At 40.5% G+C, this 18,571-nt stretch overlaps 1 protein-coding gene across 2 annotated transcripts in view; it reads right to left on the bottom strand.

Moving 5' to 3' along the window:
- SLIT3 (slit guidance ligand 3) overlaps positions 1–18,571 on the bottom strand; it is a 477,403-nt gene that overhangs the window by 60,228 nt on the left and 398,604 nt on the right. For both annotated transcript variants that reach the window (XM_027643335.1, XM_027643336.1), the window contains 3 exons: positions 16,666–16,737; positions 12,029–12,192; positions 8,037–8,161 (listed from right to left, as the gene is read on the bottom strand). In XM_027643335.1, coding sequence (XP_027499136.1) covers positions 8,037–8,161; positions 12,029–12,192; positions 16,666–16,737 — 361 coding nt within the window. The remainder of the gene's footprint in view (positions 1–8,036; positions 8,162–12,028; positions 12,193–16,665; positions 16,738–18,571) is intronic.

Raw genomic sequence — 18,571 nt, 5'->3', positions numbered from 1 at the left:
CACCTGGCATCTGATTAAACAACAATTGGCCATGGCAGCAGCACTGACTCCCTTGTCCTTGTTAATAAATCACAATTGTCAATTTATAGTAAATTAGGCAAACTCTGCTCTCTCAGGCCTCATTTTATTTAAATCAGAAAGATTTATGATCCTCCAGGGTATAATGCACCTTCCATTACCTCTGTAGTGAGTAATCAGGAATTTGTCTGTCAAAGTCAAAGTGCAAGGATTCATCATATTATTTTTTAAAAACTCTGGTTCTTCTCCTATGAGTATGGGATTTAATTCTCTGTGGACATCCGAGGTTTATTTTGTAATTATATTCATTACCACATAAATCCTGATTGCCCTTCCAAACCTCTCCTTACATAAGCACTTTGGGTTTCAATGGTCTTTTGGGCTTTTAATCAATGTCATTAATCCATCACGGAGTCAATTCACATGGCACATGTCTGAACTGAGTCTGGAGGCGCCAAACTGGATGAGGCAGATGCTCTAGAGCTTCCAAGGTTACAAGTGGCTGATGCAGACCACTGTGTGAATGTTCTGGAAGATGTAGAAGAAAATTAGAGACACTGAATATAGCTAATTTTGTCCAGACTGGACTCTATACATAAAATCCAACCCAAAATATTTGCTGTAAACCCAACACTGAATATTTTATAAGCAGTCCCTACTTCAACCAAGATTCACGATTGAGAACAGTTTTCTGAGCACCCTCAGGGCCTGTTTATTGTAAAATAAATGTTGTAGTGATAAAGCTTTTCCTTTCAATGTCTCTTTTTTAACATGAACTCTCGTTAAAAGTTATAAAGATTGGACATTTGTAGAGAAAACAAAAATACCATCAATGACATTTAAGAAATAAAATAAAACATAATTGTTGTATTTTAAATTAACTATGCCTAACACTTAAGCTGAATATGGAGAGGAGGGATGCATTACAAGCAGGAACCCAAGGAAACCTAATATGGGCTTATGTGATTAAAAAGAGCTCACTAGATTTCTGAAATAAATAGAGCTAAAGATGCTGGAAGAGTCACAGCCCCTTTGAAGATCCTTCTGCTGGTGTATCCCTGTCTGTTAAGGGTTCAGGCTTTTGGTTTGCAACAGCTCTGTGCTGATAAAGGGTCTCACACTGAAATACAAGTTATATCAGCAAAAATGCCAGTGTAATCTGTTCTGCTCGTGGAAGCTCTGCAAAGCTTCCCCTACAAGGCTTCCAGCTCAGAGATACCAGCACTCCTTTCTAGCATCCATCTGATAGTGGCTGGCAGGGACAGGTAACCCAGGCAGGCAGCAGGGATTTCAGAATCAAACGTGCACAGGGGTTTTTCAGACCATCAAAGACATGAAACATGCCCACTATGATACTGAGACAGACACAGCAGTTATGTCAGAGGTGTTCAGCAGCACGAGGAGGGGACCCACAGGGTGAGAGGTGTGCCCTGCACCAGCTCAGAGCTGGAGCCTGACACTGTCAGAGAGCTTTGGGACAACTTCACCTGTAGTGTCTGTGCACTTCCCCTACTCACTCACCTACTAATTCTCAAGCTAGTCTGGCATTAGGTCATTTCTGTTAACAAGAGAGAATTTACTCTCACATGATGAAGTTTTCATTTTAGCCTGCTTGTAGCAAGTTCACCAACTCCATCACCCCCAAAGGAAAGGAGAAAATAAGGCAATCAGCCTCCCAGGGACAATCTCCGCTCGTGTTCTCGGACAACAAAAGAAACCCAAAAAGCCATATCATCAAGTGCAGTCAGTGCCAAGAAAGCCTCAAGGATGACAGATGACAGACAATCACAAGGAAATCTAACAATGAGGATTTTGAGCCGTGGCCAACGATGTCAACTGACTCAATCACGTGGAAATCGGGGGGATGCAGAAAATTAAGAGCTGGTTAAACAGAACTTGATTAAGCAGAGTTATAGCAACCAGCAATCACCTGAACTACAGGCAAACCACAGAGGAAGAAAAATTATTATTTAGCGTAATAGGACCAGGCAAACATAAGAAGAAGAGCCTGAAATTCAGCTTAAATGCCAATAAAAACTTCTCCTTTACCCTGGGAAAAGAAAAATTGGAAGATAGGTCACCTCGAAGCATTTAGAACTAGACTAGAAAAACAGCAGTAAAAACAGAGTGAGGGGGAATAACCCACACTGGCAAGAAAATGAACATGTCAGTGCCCACCTGTGGGTACAGCTCGTCATTCACCTGAGCTGCTCAGCTACTTCTGACACAGCACAAACACAGCAAACGCCTGAAGCTGCTCAACATCTGCCTTCTTGTTGGCCTGACAAAAATTGAAATACTTCTTCAGAGCTCTCTTTATTGTTAAGAGCCCTCATTAGGGCCTGCCACACCACGTGAGTGTGTTTTTACAGGGCCTGTGGTGGGTGTGTTCATGCCTCGACACCTTCATCCATCAACTGGGGTGGTAATCCCTCCCTAAGCCTTTCATTTCTGTGCTCTTCTACATGTAAATCTCTATTTTCTTTAGAACTACTAAAACAAAAAGAGCAAAAAGAAAGAAACACAAGTCTGACTGATGCTCGGTAGGTTTTACAGAATAAGCATACATGGGAAATTCTTGTGATTTCTCCAGGTTTTTTTCTGCCCTAGGAGCATTATATGAAATTATAACCACCTATTGCTGACACTGGTGTTTGCCTTAGAAATCCACACATAAATATAGGTCTACTCACTTTATGTGGCCACCCATTACCTCTCATCCCTAAAGGCTTTCTCTTTTATTTTACTAGGAGTAGAAAATGCTTCTTCAACATTCATTAATAAGTAATTTTAGTATGCTTAAAACTACCAAACAAAAATAAAACACCCCAGATCACATAAACACGCACTGCAGGAGAATTTATTAGAATGAAAGTTCAAGGCAGAACCACCTCACACGAGCAGCATTTTGCTGCACTTATTTCTCCATGTGAAAACTTGGCACTGATCTGACATTCCACTGCCTGACCCCCAATCCTGACACTGGGAGAGGAAAGAGGCCAAGGCAGAGCAACACATGAAGGCAGAAGTGTTTGCTCTCCTGGCTGATGTGGATGAGAGCAGGCTGGGTGAAGAGTTCCTTCCAATTTCTTCTCCCTTTGCAATTCCAACCTGGGGATTTATTTGTGCACTGAACGATGTATATGGGACTTACATGGATATGTTAACAGACCCAAAGAAACAACAGCATGGAGCTACATTTGCATGCAGTATTAGCCTAACAAAGTAGGCACAGGCTCACACAACATCCACACAACCCCACCCAAACCAGCATCACTGAGAAACTGCCCCATTGCAACAACCTCACTGTCTCACCCTTGAGCTGTGAGGGCTGCCCTGGGTGTCTGTGGATGAGCAAACACCACCACACCCACCTTAGTTCTGTGTTGAATTCTCCTCAAACTGCCATTATTGTAGGACTGACAGACTGTTTGTGCAACGTTACGGAACATCGACACAGCAAAGTGCAAATACGAATTTTTCATGCCCCTGCTCCAAGCAAAGGCAAGGCCATGTGCACCCTCAGGAGGGAATGATACAGTCAGTGCAGCACCAAGTCCCTGCCAGTGGCACAGACTGTACCCAGCATTGATATAACCTGTGCTCAGCAGCCACAGCTTCTGCTCAGCTGCTCTGATCTGCTCGAGTGCTGGCACATCAGTTGTGTCTGTGCACAACATGGGATAGACACGAATCCTGCATGTCCCAGAGACTTTCTCTTCTGAGACCCCCAGCTTCTAACCGTGTTCCCAGGGATGAAAACGTGGCCTAGGGGGTGGAGAGGGGGAAGAGCCAAATTCCTAGCAGAAATCTGGAGCCAGCTTCCTCAATAAATATCATTCTGGCTTCACTGTAATGCCTCCCACCACAAGAGTCTGGCTGCAAAGAGTGCTGTCTCTCCGAAGCCCAGGAGCTTTACCCAGGATTTTTCCAATTGTATCTGTCATTCTGGATGATTGGTGAAATTGCCTGAACCCTCCAGATACTGCAGTGCTGCTGGAAAAGTCAGGACACTGGCTGAGCTCAACAGGGAGGTGAATAGATTTGGATAAAACCTAGTGAGCAACTCTGCCACAGACACACATCAGCAACTGGTGCCTGAAGGGTGGGACATGGGCTATGCTAATTTTACCTATCTTCACTTTCCCTTTCAGACAGCTTTCAGTACCAGCAGAACCCAGAGCTGACAAACATCCTGCATCCCAGCAGCTCTGGCTCCTTTACCTCAGCAATCACAGAGGCTGTAGGCAGGCACTGTGTTTCCTGTTCTGGGTTGGCAATGTTCTTTCATTTCAGATAAAACAAAGATGTAATTTAAACTATTTCCTCAGTTCTACAAATAAGTCTGTTCGAAAGAAGGAAATTATTCTCCTCCATTTGTTTTTACCTCAGTTTTAAGGAAAAAACCTGATGTACAAAAGACACAGAAATCAGTCCAAAACCTCCAAAAGGGCATTTTCAGAATGCAGCAATGGCAAAATACATTGTGTTGGTTTCCCTTACCTCAATTTTTACTACAGCTATTCAAGTGAATCCCTTCTCAATGGCTTATTGATTGCAAGTTTGATTATTCTATTGAATTCTAACACCCATAGACTCAATTTTGCAATATCAATGGGAATACTTAAAAGCCACACACTCTGCAGGATAAATGGATTGGTACAGTTCTGTTATCTATTTACCAGCCCCCAGCTGCACTCACACACACTGGCTCTGCAGGTGGCCAGCAGCATTTCCAGTGGAAGAAAGATCCATTTCTCTACTGGCAATCACACTTTACAATCTAAACCACACACATTATTTAAATAATCATTCAAAGAATGCCATGGAGTAAAAAAAAAAAAAAAAAAAACCAAACAAAAAACTACTGGATAATTACACCTATGCCCATGTTTAATATGAAAACACAAGTTTCATGACATGAAGAGCCACCTCCTGCCAGCACTGGTGGCACCCTGGAGCTCCTGCCCGTGATCCTGCCAGTTGCTGGAGGTGGCACTTTCCCACCAGCTCCCACTCTTTGGGGATTTCTCCCCAAAGAACAACCCCAACAGCACTGTTTCAACCATGGCTTATCTACAGCACACACATTCATCACCCATTTTAAGGGAAGAGCAGCAGCAAAGATTGTTATCAGCACGGCCTTGCCCCTTCTTGAGTGAGTATTCTCTATTTCTGTCCTCATCAGACACCACTGGTGCCCTCTGGCCTTGCAGCTCAGGTGGTCCATGGCTTATCTCACTTTTAAGCTTACTCAGACCACCAAGGGCAGCACTGCACGTTGCTAAAAGCCCCATAAAAGGTATACATTCAACAGCAAAAACATTTTTATGAGCTTGAAAAGTCAGACATGGAGTCAATGTGGTAGTGAAAATCAGAGTACAGGCCTTGGAGAATGCAGTTAATTGACAGAACATCCTGATTCATCAGGCACCACTTTGGCAACTGGAAACTTAGGTGGCATTCTGCTGGCTGGCCTACTGGCTTTATCTGAAGGCTGGCATGAGCACAGGAACCCCAGAAAACAGTTTGTAATGTCTGTCCCTACCCAGGGAACATTATAAAGCCGTCAGCTTACATTTGAAAAAAATGGGTGGGTTTTTCACTTTATTGATGCACTCTTCTACACAGGATTTTTTGAAAATCTACATCAAACAAGGAAAAACAAATGCTGAGAGGGCAGATTTAGGGCAATTTATCAAGGTCTGGGAAATAGCTTCCAGATGGATTGAGCTGTTTGGTGCTGGCTGGTGAGAAGGAAGCAAGGTATTGTTATTGAATTAGCATGAATCTCTGGTGGAGAACTGCGTGGTAGATAGAGTGCTCCTTTCATATGGTTTGCATTTGGGCCTGTCATACTTCATTTTTATTCAAAAACCTGTGGTAAAGACACACGGTTCTTTTCTTTTTTTTTTTTTTTTTTTTTTCTTTTTGCTTATTAAATTTCCACCAGTTCTCCCTGAGCTGTTATCCAGGCAGTATTTTTAAACCCAATTTTTAAACTCCAAGTGCCATGCCCGGTCTGTTTGCTCCGTGCCACGCTTGGCTGATGGCTCAGTGCTTACAAGCTCACAAGTGGCTTTGGGTTTTTCATTCACACACTGATGTCACCTGAGAAAGTATGTGAGAGAGGAGAAAAGCTGGATGCTCTTTGAGATGTTTGAACTGAGTCACTTCAAGCGTTTATCAAAACCCTTTCCAAGGAAAACGAAGCATCCTGAGGTTTAATGCGCAGTGCAACGTGCCGATATCACCAGAGGGTTATTCTTGATAATTTATCCTCCCTTCATAAATATAAACTTAATAAACTTCTAGCAGTATAAATGAATCTATACTAGAGAATTTGTGAATAAGGGGTACTGTAAAAAAAACCCCAAAACAACCACCACCAAACAAAAATCTGAGGACAAAAAAAAGAAGATGCTCATAACTAACAAATTTTCTCTTTGAATAGCCTGGGTACCTGTTCCATGATATCTGCCCTACAGAGTAAGACGTACACAAAGATTCATGTGTTTTCCTGCTAGTTCTGAAATAATTTACTTTTCAAATTCCCATCTGAATTCAACATAATTCATGTTAAATATCAAATTAAAATGGCCATTCTTCTATTAACCCGAGGAGATAAACAGATTGTTATCAAGTAGTTTCAGTTAAATGAATTTTTGACAATATGGTCTTTTAAGATCCCAGAAAAGTTGCTGGTTGATATGCCAATGGGTAGAATGATTTTTAATGACAGGAAATTTCCAATGGCTTTTTCAATTATTTAGGGGAACTGTTATTCTTCTTGAGTACTAGGTGTGGGGGCCAAGAAAAAATGAGCTTTACATCTTCTCTTTTTCCAATGTTTCAAGGATCTACCACAATTAATCTGGGATGTATCCCAGGCAAACAGAGAAGGGAAATGGTGATATCATCAGAACCGATTAATTCCTAAATCCTACCTCAAGTGTAACACATGGATACTTGTGCTTACTTCCCACATGTATGTCTGGTTTTTGCCCTTCTTTTTTTTTCCAAAGTAATAATTCTTATTACTTTATGTTTTATGAGCATCTGCTTCAACTGACCAAGACTGTAGGAAATATCCAAAGAGGCAAATAAAATCCCAGTCTGCAGGATGCAGCCTACTTCTTTGGCCATAACATCCAAACCCTCCAGGCTGTGAACAGATCATATGCCTCATTTATTACTTATACTTAATCCTTCAGCTACTGGTTCCTGAGTTAGATTTCCAGCTATATCACCTCTGAGGCAGTGTCTTGGTACCCTCAAGCTGGCACGACGCAGTGTGAACCAGGGGAGCATTACTCACTGACACGATTTCCCCATTTTCCAGTGTTATCAGTAAGCTGGCACTGCATGCCCACAATGCCTGGCATCCACAGGATTCACATGTGCAGACCCCTCTGTGGGCATCAGTGCTCCAAAGACAGGGACAGCTGAGTCAGGGGTTGTGTCTGATCAGTGATCCCCTTTCTGTTTAGTCAGTCTGTGTAAGATGGATGCAAACTAGCAGGTACCAACATTCTGTCACCATGGACCAGACCAGCACTTAATTCTCATCTGAATTGCCTCCTCTTTGGCCTGGAAGCCTAAAAAGTGGTTATCTCATTGCTGGCAGAAGAAAAGAAACTAAAAGGAAGATAAACTTGCCATTTTGTATGGATGTCTATTATACAATCAGACAATGCCCAAGGTTGGAAGTGACCTCTGGAGAGTGTGCAGTCCAACCAACCTGCTCAAAACAGGGTCAGGTAAAGCAAGCTGCTCATGAAGACCTGTGTGGTCACAGCATAAAGCAATGCAATTCCAATAGCATGGCATAAAATCTGTAGTGGGGCAGAGCTGAAATGTCACACACAATGTGCCCTGAGTAAGGGATTTTTTGAGCCCAGTTGCCTATAAAATTGACATGGTGCATGACAATTAAACCTGACATGGTACAACAATTAGAAGACCAGCAGGGAAGGGGAAATGCTCTTGCTTTTCATGTAGCTCATTTGTAGTCATACCTTGAAACCAAAAGGGCAAGTGCATTGATAAAGCTCCACTGGGTCACTGCTGCACGTCCCGTTGTTCTTACACGGGTTGGAGAGGCAGGGGTTGCACTTGGACACAACACTGAGATCTGCTGGCTCTGGAAAGGCAGACACAATGCATTAATGGAGAACTGGAGGACAAAACTGACACTTCCCATGCACACACAAACATTTTTTCCTAAGCAGTATTCACCCTGCGCTGGCACAAACACACAAACACAGCAGCCTGGGATTCCCAGGGATCAGAGAGGCTTTAAGTGCTTAAATCAAGTGCTAGGGAAGTCTCAATGATGCTTATATTCTGAAGATGCAAACATACACTCTGAAAAAAAACACGTTTGGAGCCTCCAGAGAGTGGGTTATATATATATATATGTATATTTAGCTTTCAGCAATTTTTCCTTCTCTCAGTGCTGGAAATCCTGCAACAGCAACCCCCAGGGAACTGTAACCTGACATTTCTATGGCTGATAACAAGAATGAAAGTGCAGATGTAACAGCATAAATAAAAAACATGCATAAGAAAGATTTAGTTAGAGGCTTATGGGAATATTTAGGTGCAAAGTGTTCTACCATTCTTAATTTTTAACTTAAGCTAAAAACTTATTTTCTTCCTATTCTACCCAGAAGAGTGATCATCAACATTCAGCAACCTTGACAAAATGCAAAAAAAGTCAAACATGCAAAGATGTAAATGTATTCAGGTAAATACACATGGCCATATTTAAACCACTTAATAAACCTCATATATGTAACAGAAATCTTCCAGTCAAATAGTGATGTTTGTGAGTGAGCAGAAAAACAAACACAGACCAAAAGAATACCAAGTACATTTGGGGTCCCAAATCAATCATTATTTTATTGTTGAGATTTTACAGAGAACTAATTTAGACAGTTATTCACAGCTAAAGAATGGTGATTTTTTTCTTAAATGGCAGCCTTTCAAACATTAAAGAGTATTAACTCATTGGCTTTTACATGTAAAAAAGAAAACCTAGCACTTTAAAAGGGCTTAAATGATATCAAATTATATTAAAATAATTTTGTTTCGCTTTTAAGGAAATATGCTTTAAAATAGTTTAGAATGGGTCCTGTACTCATCAGAAGTGAGCACAGAGCTTCTGGTATTATATGGTAAGTAGTGAGAAGGAGTAAATTATGAAACATCTTGAAAGTGAAGAAAAGAAGTTTATATTTGATGACTTGATGTTTGGGAGAAGGTGGAGCTCCAGAGGGTTTCCAAAACTAGGGATGAAAAAGCCTTTCCAGTCAGGGATTTGCTTTGAATCATCCTGCATGAGCTATAAACCTTCTCTGTTTACTCTGAACACTAACAGAGCACCAACAAGGGTAAGAACACGGCAGAAAAGGCGACCAAGGGGTCTCAGCTGAAGAGCACCTGCCAAGTGAACGCTGTCCTCATCCTGCACTGATGGTGGTGCCTTCAGGGCACTCAGTAATGAGTTAAAAATACAAAAGAAGTAACAAATTCAAAAAAAAAATATAATAAACAACTGTTTGTCGTCCTCTTCTGTGTTTGTGTTCATGTCTAACTAAATGCCACACTTTTTACCTTGAAGCTGGGGCAGCCAGGGGATATCACACCTGAATTTCTGGCACTGACAGGGGCTGGAATGTGACATATCTGAGCTACTTGTGTCCTGATGGTAAAATATACAAAGAACAAACCAAGGTAGCTCCTTGGAGAGCTCATGAGCCAGGCAGCAGTGCTGCTCTTCCAGATTTAGAGGTCAGTAAGCAAGAATTTGTTCTATTATTTATTTATTTCACAATACACACGCGTACATTTTCCATTTATTCCTGTAGCATAGATCAAAGCTAATCAATGTAGGAGCTAATAAGAACAGTGTTAGTTCCTAGCAGTTAAGTAGTTCATTAGTTTGCCCTTGTGGATTTGATTTATAAATCCATATAGCAAAATGCCCTCAGCCCAGCACATTCCTTTCCTCTACTGCATAGCTGGGAGGGCAAGTTAATAAAAAACAGAGCTGAGTTTGCATGACTTGCACATTACACACTTTTATTTTCTTGGCTCTGCTGAGACATAACCTCCTGCTCAGTCACAGGCTAAAAACATACTTTTAACAAGAATAAGTTAAACTACTTTCTTCTTTTTTTTCCTGTAGAACTTCCTGGAGGTCACAGAGGACACCTGTGCACGACCCCTACACTGCATCTCAAAGTACCCAGCTCAGGATGGGCCAACTCCTGGCACAGTGACTCAGGGATTTGGAGGGTTCAGCACTCCCTAAGCTCCAGAACTGGAGCTGCACGTGCACCCAGACAGAACAGCATGAGTCTCAAACATGCACATGGGAAATGGGTGCAGTAAGACTACCAAAACATGCACTGTTTTTCAAAATGTATGTATTGTGATGAGCAAAGGTGAATTTTTCTAGGGCTTGGAGCTTCTTGGACTCTACTGCCACTTATCCAGACCATCAACAGTTTCTTCTTGCCCAAAGACCAGCTCCAAATCAACACTTTTTTCTCCTTTTCTATTCAGATAAAGCAAGCCATGGAGACAGTAGAAAGTCCCATTGTGGGATATTAGAAAGTCCAGCAGCTTTCTAGCATACAGCTACTTTTAATATCCTGGATAACAGACTCATCTCTAGCCTAAGAACTGCTTGTTTTGTTTTGGGAGAGAGTGAGCATAACTATTGATATATCTTGGTTTCAGAATGAAGAAAGCATCTAGCTTCTCTTTCTGAACTAATTTACAGATCCTGCTTAATATATAAATGCAATTATTTTCTGTGGTTCACTTCATGGGAGCAATGCATTATTTGGTATTTTTAGTACATAGGGTGTATTTGTACTTCAGGTCTGAGAGACCATTGTAAAGGCTGTAGTTTGATAATTACAGTCAGAGTTCTGATAGTTTTGAGACTGAAATTTCAAAGTAATTAAATTATAAGGTTACAGTTATTAAAGATATATCTGAAAGGACATAAAATTCAGCTCAGCCTTGGGAACCTGTGTTCTAAACCCACCTCAACACCATTATTTGTTTGTTCAGCAGTTTAATCCCAGCATCTATAAAATCACCCTGCCAAGCAGTACTGTAAATGTGCATGGCACTCTGAGACACATAAAAACAGGCTTTATGCCCTCATTTCCATTTCTAAGAGAGGCCACTGAGCCATCTTTTCCACTATAAATACACCTCCACCTTTAAGTACTTGATGGTAACCTAAGCAAACCTCCTAAACTTTTTGTTTTACAATGAGAACACAGAGGTATGTCCAAATCTTCGTTCACTAATGAGATACTTTATCTATAAAACAGTGTGCTCCTTTTTAGTTGTCTGACTGCTCTCTAGTGCAGCACACTCCTGTCACTGACTACCCTAATGGTTCATAGCTGCACCTCAACCCTCTCCTGAATGAATGCACACCCCATTCAAACATGACAAGTTTTCTATAATCTACAGCTTCTGATACAGAGCTGATGAGAACAGTTTGCAGATGTGAAAATTAAAATGTGCTTTTGCTAAACACTTGCTTTCTAGAAGAATTCTCAGTTTCTCAGTTTTCAAGTGCATGTATATGACAAATGGAGCGCTCTATATTTTTAAATAACTTATTTTACCCAAGTTTTCTGGGGTAGGCCACAGGCCAAAATCGATCTATTTGCTCCAATAAGTTCTAACACCTTATGTGCTAATGTGCCACTGTATAATCTGGTGTGAGCAACAGGAATATATATATGTTGTGAAGTTCCCTGGCTTTCCTTCCAGTGGAGGAAATGTAACTATTTCTCATCTGCTCTAACTGCACCATGTGGAAATGCACAATGGAAGGAACGTGATGGTTCAGAAAGCGAAAGCCAAACTCAACGCACCCTCAAACGCACTCTGAACCCAAGAGTATAAAAATGAAGCTCTGTGTGTGTGAGGGAAGGCAGCAGGACAGGGCAGGGAGCTCTGGGATGGCTCCTACCTTTGCACTGGAAGTGGTGGGTGGGGGTGGTGAGCAGCAGCCTGTCCACCATGGCCTCGGGGCCGCTGCAGCGGGCGATGCCGGGCTCCTTGTATCCCGCCTTCACCCACTCCGAGAGCCAGCGCAGGTGGCAGTCACAGTGCAGGGGGTTGGTGCCCAGGGCCCTGGGGGGGGGTAGAACAATCAGCAGAGGTTATTTGGCAAAGACAACAGCTCTGACCTCACCGAGGTACCTACATTCCTATGGCAAAGATGTGATGAGTATTCGGGAAGTGTTCTCATTACCAGGCAGGTAAGTTGTAAAAATACTTAACAAGAAATCCCTTTTTTAAACAGCTGTGCTCCAGCAATGCCACCAGACATTGCTTTCACAAAATTTATCACGTTGGTTTCTTTGATTTAATTCTTTGTCCTTCCTGAGCATATTCAAGCAGTGAGTTGTGTAATTCAGTTTGGATCTGATGACTCAGGTTAGTGACTCCTCTCCAGATGAAACACACACACACAGAGGATACCTCAGTTTTCAGAACTGCAACCTAGTGTCTGCTAAGTTTATTTATGGCTTTGAAAACACATTTGCTGCTTAACCCATCATTTGAGTTAGGTCAAATAGCTGAAGAAGATATATTTATATAGTGAAATGATAATTCTCAGAACTTCTTTATTTTCATGGACATCTATCTGAAAGAAAACAAACCTTTTAACCTTAAATCCAGGTGCTGCCTTGACTCATTTATACTTCTCTTTCTCTTAAAGAAAGTGTCTTTTTAGGCAATCAGTCAATTACAAACAGAGTCCAGACTTCAAAAAAGTCAGTTTAAAACCAACTGATTTTTGAAAGTGTGAAGAAATGCATGTTGAAAATCTGAATTTATTTTGCTCAAACCAAACATAAGACTTTAGCTGTAAAAACACCTGAATTGCCATGGGAAGAAAATGAACCAAATAAAGATTAGCACAGGCAAGAGATAGTAAAGAAACCAGTAATTCAAACTGGGTTTTAGACTTTAAAATTTCTGCATGTGCTATAAACTATTTTTAAGGTGGTACTTTAAACTCAAGCTTCTTTCAAATAAAAACATATCAGGCAGGATATTAAGACAGAAACCTCAGTAAATTTGTTGATACATTTCTACTGGAGTGACTAATGAACCCACTGTGCCCTAGACAGATTCATAATGAGAGTTCAGAGGTTCAAACCCTGTCTGGGCCTCATTCATCAAAATTAAATGTGTACTGCAGCACAGCATTAAAAAATATCCATCCACTCCTCCTGGAAATCCATTGCTTGCAACGGAAAAAAACTACTGGGTTGACTTTTTGACCCTGTAACTGTGATCAACTGGCTCACTTGTCCAAGGTCAAATAAAATGCAGCAGTGAAAGCTGGATTGAGAAATTAACTTTAGCATTAAGCAACTGCCATATATAAAATGAGAGTGGGAGGACAACAGAAAGCTAGTTACCATGTCAATTAATATTTATAAACTACATTAGAAATAGAACTGTTCTATAGACACTAGAAATTATTACCAATAACACTGTTGACAACTGCAGAAATTATTATATGTATCCTCCTGTTCTTCTGGTTGTGGTTCATGCTTTGCTGGGGGTTTTTTTGGCTTTATTTTTGGCTGTTTTGTTTGTTTGTTTGTTTGTTTTTGTTTGGTTTTTGTTGTTGTTGTTGGTTTTGGTTGGTTTTTTTTTCATTTCTAGAAACTCCAGCGAATTTTTGTATTTTCATTCATGAGTTCTAACATATTCTCTCAATTTCTTTGCATATTACAGCAAATTATTTCCAGAAGGTAAAAATATCTTGTGCTGTAGTGAAACACCACCAGCAGCATTTTCAAAATGCTGGGCAGGTTATTTCTGTTCAGACACTTATTTTGTTTCGTGGCAACTCAATGAAGTCCATTAAAATAAATCCATTCACAGTAATGTGGAGGGAAAAGACACAAAGAAGGGGACGGGTTATTTTTATAGGTAATTAATGTAAATTTGAGTAAAGACGAGATGATTCAATAGGATTAGGAATCTGAGCTGTTCATAGGAAATATGTTGGAAATACCTGCTGTACCCAGCACCTGTTACTATGGGTTTGTGGAATCCCTGGATTGCCAGGGGGTCAGTTTATGTGTGGGCAGTGTTTGGAACACTGAATATTGAAGAGCTGTGAAGGGTGAGGACAAATGCAGGAACTGACCTAACTCAGGAGGTCTCAGTTCCACCCCAACAGATTTTGGGTCGATATTAAATAATATTACACTTGATCCTCCAGGAGTGCTGTAACATTTTTATTATGGACTAAAAAAGTTAGTGGAGTCATGGCTTAAATAGACAATTGCATGGTTCAAGTAAATAAAGCAATAAATAGTAAGCAAAAGCAGTGTGTGTATAACACACACAAACCTTCCTCTGATTTTATTGAGCTGTATCAGCTACAGAGTTTATTATAATATTTACACTACAGCTATATGATGGTTACAGCATAAAGGAAATGTGGTGAACATTTTCTTTAAACAGCTATGGAGAAAGTGAGGGAAGTATCTAGATTTTGTTCTTCCAGTTACAGACCAACTTAAAGCTGTTACAAAAGACTCTGACTAAAACTAAAAGTTTTGTCTGTGCAACACAAATACCTCTTTGCAATTCTAAAGGTTAACTGTCCTGACACAGGAGGCCCAGGCTCAAAACCCTGGTACTCACCTCTCTCCTGCCAGAACACCTATCCCACCCTTGCACACACAGCTTGAACTTTTAGGATAAATTTTTTTTCTCCCCTGCTTTAAGAGGTCAATGAATAGCAACTCCTTGGATAATTTTCAAACTGACTCCAAGTGTATGCTCTTTCCTTGAAGACCTATATATGAGGAAGGGCTCAAAATGCATTTATTTTCAATTATGTATGACTTAGTTTGAGTAAGCACAGCTTTCTCTGGCATGTGAAGAACAAATTCGTCGTCGTTGCTAAAAGTTTCAGGATCCTCTTTAAGAAACCAGAGAGCACAATTGCACTGTAAAATTCAACTGTTCAACTGTGCAAATTACACCCCAGACAGGTCTTATTTATTTTATGGATCCTATTTATTACTGTTCATTTGAGCTTTGTGTATTTTACATTTCTGGCAGCACATATATCCAAACAGATAGACTGCAGAGATTGTGTTGGGCCAAAGGGGGTTTTATCACTCCCTAAGGTGACCAGTTTACCCAGGAAAACTGTGTCTGCACTTCATTTAAAGTGAACCCCGAGGGAAATCCAAACAAATGGGGCACGATATGTTTATCTCTTATTCTAAAAATACCCCCAGAAGCCAGATTCCCAATATGGAAGGTGTTACTGCACTTCCAAAAGGAGGTGCGGGGCTTCAGCTCAGTCTAAACAACACACAAAATGACTTGACTATACTGGGAATGAGAAAAACAAATACACTTTGTGTAAAACAAATTATATCAAGGTGTAAGCTGGAAATGAAGAGGGTTATTTCTCAGCTCAAGTTGCCCAGATTGCTCACATGATTTCTGTCCCTACCAATCTGAGATATTTTTATTTTTCATTGTCCAGAGAGAAACAGAGGCAGAAAGCTGCCACACAGAAACACACAGTCTGAGGATATACCTTCTATACAGAAAATATGTCAAGTCAAACTCAATCTTGTGTTCAGGGAACTGTTCTGGAGGGCATGTTGGAGGTTGCAAAGAGATAATAGATAGATATAAACCTATGTTAAATGCACACATAGCTGCTTGTATGTCTCAGTGTGTGTGTGTCCATCAGCAGCAGAGCAGAAAACGTCCACATCAACCTGTGAAACTGGTCACTCCCCATAGGGACCAAGAGCTGCCCAACCCTGTGATAACTTGAGGACAGTAATCAAGAAACATGCTACACAAAATCACCTTTCCTTTACATGTATTGTTTAATAATGAGAAGTATCACACACTATCTCACTGAAAAAGCGCTGTCTGGTCACTTTTTTGGCACCAACTGTAACACTTTGGGTTTAGTTTGTAGCCATTGCAGCTATTTGTCTGTACAGCTCTTTCATCAACTGAATTGCATTTAAAAATATCCTGGATCTCCACCAGGACAACAGTAATTTCCTGAAATGTCTAATAATTTTTGCAAATTATGGAATGAAGTATTAATGCTGTGAAATGACCCATTTCCATGTGAATATAGATGTGTCTGAAGCAGTGATTCATCAACAAGTTCATATACCGACAACATTCCGGTATGCAAAACATATGACACTTATTAAGGGAAGAATTCGCATTTGCTTAATATTTGCTCTTTGTGGGAGGTTTCCTGTCTCGCTCTCAGACCATAACACACTCTGCATTTCACATCAACAACGCTGAAAGAAAACCTTAAACACAAAGCCCACAGAGAAGGAAACTGTCACACTTGCTCATTTGGTTTTCCTTAAGAAAATATTTTTTTAACTAATAACAACACATTCTAGTATTTTTTTGTTTCTTTTGAACAGATGCACTACGAATATCCAGAGCACAATATGAAAAGTGAGCAAGAAAACCAGAAAAGCTACACAATCCTACACTGGTAATAATATGCAGTGTTTTATAAATCTGAAGCCATCAATCAAACAGATGAACCCAAGCAGAAGTACTTACAGATGGGACAGGGATACCAGGTCATTGAAGGAACCTTCAGGAACACTGGAAATATCGTTTCCATGGAGTGTCCTAGAAGAGAGAGAAGCAGGAAGGTAGCAAACCACAGTATTTTGTCTGCTCCCTGCTCCCTTTACTACACAGGTAATAGGATTAATGCTTAAAAAGGGTATTTAATTTTGTTTCTTTGAGAGTTTTTATGATCTTCACAACTCTTGAGTTTCCACACTTTATGCATTATTACTTCTACTTCTAGATGCTGGCATTTAAAACAATGATACGATCACAATCGTTGGTGACTGCACCTGTAAATTAAAGAGGTGACATACTATTTATGCCATTAAAAGTGTATTGATGACAAGCAGACCCTCACATACAGACCTGTGTTCTCTTATGGAATCCCATTAGCCAGAAACACAGCAAAAACAGAACAGGGAAAATAAGAACTGTGAAAGTTAAATTAAATATTGACTTCAGAGAGATCCTAGGAGAGAGCAAGGGTCCCTGAGGGCAAATATAGCTGTGCTTTCCCATTTCTACAGTAGGAAGTACCTCTATGTGTGGTGTTTTTAAAACCCATTTGACAAGTACATTTGTGCTACCAAGGAAAGTACTTGAAATTAGTTGGTTTAGGACATGATTCGCCCTGTGCAAAGAAACTAACATTTTTCTAGCAGGGTTTTCAGGACCCTTGTGAAAGAGTTCTCCCCTGTTTCCAGGGTAGTTTAAGTATCCACTTTATCTCTTTTCTAAGAAATACATTTATGTGTGGGTTACATAAGGAAGCATAAATGGGAATTACTGTCACTGCTCCAGACATGGCAGAGGAGGCTGGAAAACAGAAGGCTGCTATGTGTCAGTTTTGTAGCAGCTCTTGCCCTCGAGTCATTTATTTTCTAACTTACCTGCTGATTTGTTGACAATGCAATCACACTTTCTATTTCTGTGAGCGTGCATATTCTTGAAACACCAAGTTTATTTAGAACAACCCAAATCTAGACCCACAGAAAAACACAACAGCCCCAAATGAAAACAAAAGCATCTCTTTTTGCATCCTTCCTACCCTAACACCACTATAAGCTGCACCAGGATCTCCGTGATGCCTTATAACTGTTACAAATTCTACCTTTACACCCTGCCTTATGTCAGTACACAAAGCAAGGAAAGCCAAATTTGCCAGGGGAAGATCCCCCTTGTTCTGTCTCCCTAGGTCTGTGACCTATGTGAGCACAAGCAATGTCACCACAATCACATTTCACAGCTCATTGCAGCTGCATTTTCTATCTCACTGTGCTGCAAAGTTTTTCTACAGAGCATAAAACCACAAAAACTGCAGCAGAGTTATCCTGCTGGCACCTCTCTCCAGTTCTCACTGCCAGTGTGCCAAAAGCTTCCCCTCCCAACATCCTGATTCCGAAATTTGCTTTTAAGCACACCTTGGTTTTGGTTATTAGTAATAACTTGGCATATAAAAGGATGGATCTCCAAGCAATTAATCTGACCAGGAACAGGAAGGATTTGAGCTCCCACACAGGAACTCCAGATAAAATATACTCTCTAATTCTCTACAGAATGACCAGCTGACTGAGACAAACCCCACAGCTATTAAATAAGGAGTGTTTTTGTTTGTATGAGGATGCAAGATCAGACCTTGTCATCAAAATGTTCCTTCCTTCAGACTTCAGTGATGTGAGCACATTTAAACAAGCAGCCATTCCTAATTTCTGATCTTTTAAACAGCTTAAAGATCTGCGAGATGATTCTCTGTGAACAGACAGCAGAACTTATATTTCTCTTCATGTTGTATTAGTTGTGTTTATTCAGTGAAGTGGTAGGTTTTCTTTCCTAGGTGTACTAGAAACTCTTCCAAGAGAAGTTGAAGAATGACATAACCATTTATCAGCAA

This window comes from Corapipo altera, unplaced genomic scaffold (genome assembly GCF_003945725.1).
Source record: "Corapipo altera isolate COAL_440 unplaced genomic scaffold, ASM394572v1 75, whole genome shotgun sequence".
In the NCBI taxonomy this organism is placed as follows: domain Eukaryota; kingdom Metazoa; phylum Chordata; class Aves; order Passeriformes; family Pipridae; genus Corapipo; species Corapipo altera.
This window is presented reverse-complemented; position numbering and strand designations above follow the sequence as displayed.